General features: G+C 38.9%; 1 protein-coding gene across 1 annotated transcript; it reads left to right on the top strand.

Annotated features, from left to right (window-relative positions):
* Positions 1-7,005: 7,005 nt before the first annotated feature.
* LOC115526319 (olfactory receptor 10T2-like) lies at positions 7,006-7,941 on the top strand. The gene has a single exon (XM_030333760.1). The coding sequence runs from the start codon at positions 7,006-7,008 to the stop codon at positions 7,939-7,941; it is 936 nt and encodes a 311-aa protein (XP_030189620.1).
* Positions 7,942-9,034: the final 1,093 nt, after the last annotated feature.

The raw sequence follows: 9,034 nt of genomic DNA on the forward strand, positions 1-9,034 counted from the left end.
CCTCCCCTGCTTGTGCTCTGTCTGTCTCTCCTTCTCAAAAATAAATAAACATTAAAAAAATTTTAATAAAACAAATTAAAAAAAAAGTGCCTCTCAAAGACATGAATAGACACTTTTCCAAAGAAGACATCCAGATGGCCAAGAAACACATGAAAAGATATTCAACATCACTCCTCATCAGGGAAATACAAATCAAAACCATGAGATACTACCTCACACCTGTCAGAATGGCTAAAATTAACAACACAAGATTGAGGATGCAGAGAAAGGGGAACCCTCTTGCACTATTAGTGGAAATGCAAACTGGGGCAGCCACTCTGGAGAACAGTATGGAGGTTCCTCAAAAAGTTAAAAACAGAACTACCCTGTGATCCAGCAATTACACTGCTAGATATATACCCAAAGGGTACAAAAATACAGATTCAAAAGTGTATATGCACCCTGATGCTTATAGCAGCACAATCAATAATAGCCACACTATGGAGAAAGTCCAAATGTCCATCAACTGATGAGTGGATAAAGAATAGGTGGTATGTATGTGTGTACACACACACACACACACACACACACACACACACACACAGGAATATTACTTAGCCATCAAAAAGAATGAAATCTTGCCATCAGCAGTGACGTGAATGGAGCTAGAATGTATTATGCTAAGAGAAATAAGTCATTCAGAGAAAGACAAATACCATATGATTTCATCATAAGTGAAATATAAAAAACAAAACAGATAATGAACATATTGGGAGGGGGGAAAAGAGAGAGGAGACAAACTATGAGGGACTCTTAAAGATAGAGAACAAAGTGAGGGTTGATGGAGGGAGGTGGATGGGCTAACTGGGTGATGGGTAATAAGGAGGGCACTTGTTATAATGAGCCCTGGGTGTTGTATGTAATAGATGAATCATTGAATTCTACTCCTGAAACCAATATTGCACTATATGCTAAGCAACTAGAATTTAAATAAAAATTTGAAAATAAAAATATCTCTCCTAATAGAATTCCTTCTTAATGACCTTAGTTTTTCTCTTGTTTTTTTAACTTTATACAAATAAAGGGCTTCTTGGATAGGTATTTGTTCTGAACCTTTAAGAATGGGCAAGAGTTTGGATAAGTGAAGTCAGGAAAAGGAATTTCCAGACAGAATAGACTTCAGAATGAGGAAAGCACAGAATGTAATCAAGAGACAGGGTAGTGACTGGCTTGCCACAATTATTGAGGGTTATGATAGCAGATATTGGAGAAAAGACTTGATTGCACATTAGGTGGACAATGGCACCGATGGTGGAAGAAGACTTGGAAGTCCAAGCTGATGAGAGAGGCAGTTAGGAGCTGTTGTGAATATCATGAATAGCAGTTAGTGCTTGGGAGTTTCTTTTTTAGCAAGTTTTTCCCCAGCAGAGTTGCCTCATGAGAGAGAAATCACAGTGCTCCTGCTGTGTGTTCATTTTCTTCCTACTCCCCTTCCTCTGAACATTTCCCCAGGCAATAGCTTCTCCAGACCTGTCCTTCCATTGCCCTGTGTATAGGGCAGAGGAGATCTGAGGGACTTGGCAAATTTTCAGAATTACAAAATAAGTGATATTTGACAGGGAGTAAAACATCCCTGAGGGAATATCTATATCCCAAGGTATATTTTCAACATGTTGGATTTCCATCATTCTGATTGTTATTCAGAAGAAGTACACATCACTGGAAAGTCTCTATGGTATGTCAAGATTTAAAAATATTTTTTAGGACATCACACTGGGTACTAGATACATAGAGCACGAGACTCCTGGTGTCGAAAACAGTGGTCTCAAGATAATGGTCTCCAGTGGCCCAAGAACTCTCATTAAAATCTTCATGGTACTGACTTCCATTCTTAAGGAATGGAGAAAACTCAACCTTTTATGTTATAGGAGACTCTAGTGTCAGAGGGGACTCATCACAGGCATTCAAAGGGAAAAATAGCCTTAAAACTTATTCCTGAATTAGGAGACACATGAACTCACAGCAAGAACTGTAGAAAATCACCTGAGTTGCAAGACTGTACGTTCTTGTAGCTTAATACCTTGTGATTTTAAAGGACTGGAGGTGATCTTTCTGTGGAAGGTAGGAATTTTACAGTTGTTTTACTCCCTATAATGAACATTTTTCTATATTCTTTAATAATTAAGTACCCATGGGGTTAATAGCATGTTAGGAGGTATTAAAGAAACTGTGGCCTCAGAGAAGCTAGAAATCAAAAATGTCAACTCCCTACTTCTGGGTAGAGAGGGAATCCAAAAACCCCACAAGGGAAGATTTGGAGAACTGAAAACAGAGAATAGGATAGTAAACTCAAGGCAAAAGCCAGGTTAATAAAGAGGGCAGGGCTTGAGGAAAACAAACAGAAGGGCTGAGAAATTGGATAGGCGTCTTGCTCTCCAGCACCTAACAAAGTCATCGGGAAGAATGGAAATAATGTCATATTGACATAATTTTCTACCACTAATGTACTAGAATAGTATTTTAAAAACAGAATTTACCATCAACATATATGAAAATAATGTATCATGAAAGTCAAAACTTTTCAACCAAAAACCACGAGAAAGATTGTGCAGAGTACATATACCCTCACACCCTGGACGTTTCTCAGAGAAGCTTGCAAAAAACTTGTGGATATGAGTGGAGATGTGTTGTTTTCAGAAAGCTCCTCTAGCAATACTGGGATGCCCCTTAGTAGATGATCACTTATGTGAGTCAAATGTGATTCAATACTACAGTAAATAGGGGTTATGTCCAGAGTTCACAAATGGTGGTTTCTCCTGGACTTTCCACAATCACTGCTAGAATTTTGAGAAATTTTTTGTTCACCTCTTGTAAATTAAAATAAGAATGTATAAAGCATCTAAATATGCACTCACACTACTAGGTAACATTACTCTTAAAATCTATTTAGAGAGCAACTAATTATCTTCAGTACATGTCTGAATAAAATAAATACTGAGTCGACCAAGTAGTGTATTGATGAGTACATTGAAGTGGTAACCATGGAGGCTTTCTGGAGAATATGCTATCCCATTTGTTCCTTCAGATTGTGAACAAATCTTAGCAAAAACTGCATTCATGAGGCTTAGCCTGTAACTTGGGAGAGACAAAATTTTAAAATAAATCTCTGCCCTATCAAATATAGGAGTCAAGCTAAAACTTTTTTTTAATTTAAAATTTAAAAAAGCCTCATCTCATCACAATAAAATGAGATGTGAATCTGAAAGAAGATATGACCAACACAACCAGGGAGGCCTGAGGAGGCTTCAAGAGGGAGGAGACATTGAATCATTTGCTCATGAGAGCTAAGTTTTAGCAGGCAGAGAAGGGAAGGAAGAACATTACAGGTTATAAAAAACATATGCAAAGTAGGAGAGCCTTGAGGGACATACTATTTTTGGAAACAGTGGGATGTTCCCCATATGGAGAAGGTTAGCAGCAGGAAATGAGGCTGGACAGGTAAGACCTTGAATGCCATGCCAGGGCACTTTTCGTGAAGGAGGCTTTATTATCAACTAGCCCTATTATCAAGCAAATAGGTCTCCAGACTCACTGCCTTGCTGTAAACACACTGTACGTGCACACTTACAGCCTTATCACCTTTGGCAAATTACGTACCTTGCTAAACCATAGTTTTATTACTGCAAACATGATCATAGTAATAGTACTTATCTCTTAGGATAGCTATGAGGCTGTGGGAGGTTGTGTAACTGACTCATGCAATAAAGATGAGAAGTTATTAGAATTATCTGGTGTGTAAGCAAAGGAGATCTAAAGTCTACACTAAAGAGATGTAGCATGATTGTAGGTAGAACATAGAACAGCTGGCGGTAGACGAAGAATAGAACTGGGAGAGGAAAACGTGAGGCTGTTATAAAAATCCAAATGAGAGGTAGAGTAGAATGCAGGAGACACTTTTTAGTTAGGATCGTAGAACCTAGAAAATTTGGACAACAAGAGAGAATGAGGAGTCAAATTAATCTAAACTAGGGCCTGGAAAATGAGCAAAAGTCTGATAGGAAATAAAATGGTGCAGGGAAAATGGAGGCAGAGAGCACACCATGTAAAAAAGGCAGAGCAGGAGCCCCTGGGTGGCTCAGTGGGTTTGGCGTCCGACTCTCGATTTTGGCTCATAGTTCGTGGGTGGGTTCAACTGGCAGGTGGGACTGTGTGCTAACTGTGCGAAGCCTACTTGGGATCCTCTCTCTCTGCCTCTCCCATGCACGTGCACTGTCTCTCTCTCTCTCTCTCTCTCTCTCTCTCTCTCTCTCAAAAATAAATAAATAAACCTAAAAAGAAAATTTGAAAAAGAGAAAAGGCACAGCAGCATGAGGATCGTGAGGTGCATGGAAAATGGAGGGTACTTTGCCTGATTGGGTAGATGCAAGGATATGATAGAAACTGAGGCAGGAGCAGTATTTGGGGATCAGCTGTGATGAGGATTGGCCATCATGCTGGGGTATATTGATTTCCTCCTATACATAGCTATTCACTATTTTTGATGCTATCAGTGACTTAACATATCCTGTGTTTAGGAATCTAACATCTGGTTACAGGGTGGTGAATGAAATAAAGATGCAACAGATTTACGCCTAATAACAACTATGCAGGCACCATATCCACCCTGTGGGAAAGTTCCAGAACAATAGCAGGGGGAATTAAAAAAAAAAGATGAGGGCAATCAGACATCTGGAATTTTGGAAGTGGCTTAACGGTAAATAAAGGTGAGGAAAGAGTCAAAATTGGGTCTGATGGGGGAAATATGAAAATTCTGCATTCAATACTTAGAGGGCACACTGACACTGGAAATGTGCCAGAGGACATTGGGGATTCTTTTTTGGTGGGGGCAGAAATTGGAGAATCACACAAGGTAAGTGGTAGCTGAAGCAATGAGAATGGAAAAACATTTCCTTTAGAGGTGAATAGACAGGGAACCTTCCAAGGAAACGGAGCATGGTGTGGTCTCAAAGACAAGCCATATGGGTCTAGGTTAAAGATCGCTTGGGTGGATGAGTTTGCCACATAGATCTTTGTGTTGGCTCTGAACCGTACCCATAATGTTCTCTCCCCTGATCTTCACCTGTTGGTGGCATATTGCCATTCTAGTTTTCATTTAAGCATGTCACCCTCTCAGAGAGGGAGCTTCCCTGACTCCACAGACAAAAGCAGTCATTCACTCTCACATCACAGAGATCCTATGGGTCTGGTTCCATGTTGTTTCCCATGTAGAAAAATGCTTGGCACATCATATGCATTTAGTCAATATGTATTGAATGAATTCATGACTTCTATATTCATTTAACCACTCTGTGCTTTGGTTTCATCTTTTAGAAATCAAAATGAGAATTCCATATAGACTGGTGAGGATTATGTGAGACAGCTCTATCTAACCCCAGCACATTATAAGTATTAAGCAGGTACTGGTTACCTGGCCTGACTCCTCTTGTATTCTTTGCCTACAAACAACAATGCAAATAGAAAACAGCAACTCTTCAACTCACAATATATTTGTTTTCTTCTTGTCTTCTTTTGTTTTTAATCTTTGTGAACCCGATGGAATAATTTCCAGACAGTGTTTATTTCTTTCTCTTGTACACTCCTTCATTTTCCACTGCTGATACTTTACTATTTTTCTTTCCCTTCACCTTTAACAGTGACTGAAGTTAAAATTAAAATTCTCTTGGAGCATCTGGGTGAAGCGTCTAACTTCCGCTCAGGCCATGATCTCACAGCTTGTGGATTTGAGCCTTGCATCAGGTTCTGCGCTGATAGCTCAGAGCCTGGAGCCTGCTTCTAATTCTGTGTCTCCCTCTCTCTCTGCCCCCTCCCTGCTTGTACTCTGTCTGTCTTTCTGTCTGTCTCTCCCCCCACCCTTTCAAAACAAATAAACATAATAATACAAAATTTTTTAATTAAAATTCTATCAAGTGCCTTCCTATCACTTCTCTGTCCTCACCTGTTATAAGACCAGATGTTTAATGAAAAATCTAAATAGAAATATGATTTCCCAAATTGATCTGAGAAATTTGAGCTGATTCTATTCAGATCTGCAGTTCAGAGCAAACCACATAACAACTATACCTGCTAGAAAATATCCTGGATGTTTTGCTAAAAACTCAAAAGTTGACTAGAATGTTATGACCAGAATATGCCATTCTAGAATGAGACAGTACTTTCAAAATCGCGTTAAGTTCAAACTACTCCATTATATTGTATATACACAATGGAAAAAAACTTCAATGAGAAGTTTTTAAGAACTTTAAAATTATTGATATGTATTAAAAAGCAAATAATATTGTATATCTCTTTGTTTTTAATCTTTGTGAACTGAATACTGCTATGGATAGAAATCTAGCAGAAGTTACAACATGTTATCTTCATTTCTATGGTCTAGTCATTGCTACAGTTATCACCTTTGGAGCTGGTTCATGGTGATGTACTGATGAAAAAGTATTGCATTAACCTCCTTACATTTTTTAAATGACATATTCATTTTAAACAATTTAAATTTTTGAATTATATTGCTCATTGAATCAATAGTTTACTAAGCACACCAAACTACCAAGTTACCAGTAGATCTCAAAAAGTATTTGAAAATGTGTCATCACAAAATCCAGTCGGTGAGAACAAAGCAATTTTATTCCTATTTTCCTGATTACATTCAGATCCTGATTGGAAAAGAGAGAGATAAGAGTGCTTTCGTGAGTAGGATCCAAGAAGATATTTGCGCCCGCCCTCAGTTATTCATACAGATTCTCAGACTAGAATCATTCTGATCACTCTAACTCCTGAACTTGACATCAACCCAGTGTATTTAGCATCCCTTTCTCAGACTCTCCCCTGAAGAGTTGCCTGAAACTTCCTCCAGTTCCCCTGATTAAAGTCTAGGTGAGATCTGTGCAGTGGCAGGTTTTTATAACCATCTCAGAGTCTTAACCTCAAGAAGCTCTGCATCTTTGGAAGAAAGTTGCTGCCTGCATTAGGATGATGGGCAATCATACCACAGCGAGCACATTCCTTCTGTGGGGGTTTTCCAGTTTCCCAGACTTGCAGGGTCTCCTCTTTGTGATGATTTTCTTCTCCCATGTGACCATCCTAGCTGCAAATGTGTGCATAATGGTGGCCATCAAGCTGAGTCACAACCTTCACACCCCCATGTATTTTTTCCTCTGTGGCCTGTCCTTTTCAGAAACTTGTACCACTATGGCAATCATCCCCCGCATGCTAGTGGACTTGCTGTCAGATAGCAAGGCCATCTCTCTTCCTGAGTGTGCCACACAGATGTTTTTCTTCTTTGGCTTGGGAGCCAATAACTGCTTCATCATGGCTGCCATGTCTTACGACCGTTACACTGCCATTCACAGCCCACTGCGCTATAAGGTCTTGATGACCCATAAGATCTGCTTTCAGTTCATGATGGCCTCTTGGATGGCTGGGTTCCTGGTTTCTCTGTGCATCGTCATCACTGTATTCAACTTGTCTTTCTGCGACTCCAACATCATCGAGCACTACTTCTGTGACATCTCACCTGTGGTCTGCCTTGCCTGTGATTACACCGCCCATCACGAAATGGCCATTTTTGTGCTCTCTGCCTTCGTGTTGGTGGGCAGCTTTGTTTTCATTATGATGTCCTATGTCTTCATTGTGTCCAGAGTTGTGAAGATGCCTTCTGCCAAGGGGAAGTATAAGGCCTTCTCCACTTGCTCCTCCCACCTCACTGTGGTGTGCATACACTATGGATTTGCTGGCTTTGTCTACTTGAGGCCCAAGGACAGGGACTCATTCCGTGAAGACATGCTGATGGCGGTCACATACACAGTGCTGACACCTCTGCTTAACCCCATCGTTTACAGTCTCAGAAACAAAGACATGCAGACAGCCCTAAGGAAGGTATTAGGCAAGACAAATAGGTTCATCCCTTAGATGGGGAGTAGAAGAATACCGGACATTAAAAATGTACAGACTGTTGATAAATAAAAGTGGAAAAAGTGGAGTATTTCTAATCAAATCAACCCTTTGTGTACAAAACATTTGAAGTATTAACTAATTACCTAATATATCCTGGCACCAGCATTTTTTCTAGTACAAACTATATATACTTTTAAAATATGTGTAAATATGTGTGTATGCATATATACATATAAGAATGCATCAGTGAATCAAAACATGTTTTGTGACACAGTATTTTCACAGTAGGAGCTGAATGAATCTGTTAATGGATTATTGTTTTGGTGTCATTTCTAAGAACTTTTTGACTAGTACATTTTGAATATGTTCTCCTCTTTTCTCCTATTCTTAAGGTTTATCGTTATACATTTTACATCTAGGTCCTTATTGTGTTTTGAGTTAATACTTATATAAATTGTGAGGTTTTATGTTGAGGTGCTTCTGCCCTCCATGGATGTCTCATTCCTCCAGAGCCATTTGTTGAAAGCCCTTCCTTTCACTGGATTCCTTTGTACCTTTTTAAAAAATCAGCTGAACACACTTGTATAAGTCTTTCTCTGGGTTCTCTTCAGCCTCAGTGGTTTATACATCTATTCTTTCATCAGTACCACACTTCCATCAGTATCCTCCACTTTATTCTTCTCTTTAAAAATTATTTTATATATTCTAGGACCTTTCTTTTTTAGTGCTTAGCATTTAGTGCTGTGAATTTTCCTCTTAGTACTGCTTTAGCTGAGTCTCACATGTATTGATACTTGCCTTTTTATTTTCATTCTGTTGTATGTTATTTTTTAAATACTGAGGTCCCAGGTCTTTTTTTTTTATCATTTATTTTCTGTTTGGAGAACTTACTTTAGCAATCACTCAAAGGTAGTTTTGTTAAACAGAGCAAATTTTCATAGCTTTCCTTCATCTGAAATGTCTTTATTACTCCTTCATTTCTGAAGGCTATATCTTGCCAGTTGTAAATACATTTGCCAATTCTTTGCTTTTAGTACAGATGGTCCCTAACTTACAACAGTTTTGGCTTGTAATTTTTTTTTAACTTTACATCGGTGTAAAGGCAATT

This window comes from Lynx canadensis, chromosome D1 (assembly GCF_007474595.2).
Source record: "Lynx canadensis isolate LIC74 chromosome D1, mLynCan4.pri.v2, whole genome shotgun sequence".
NCBI lineage: Eukaryota > Metazoa > Chordata > Mammalia > Carnivora > Felidae > Lynx > Lynx canadensis.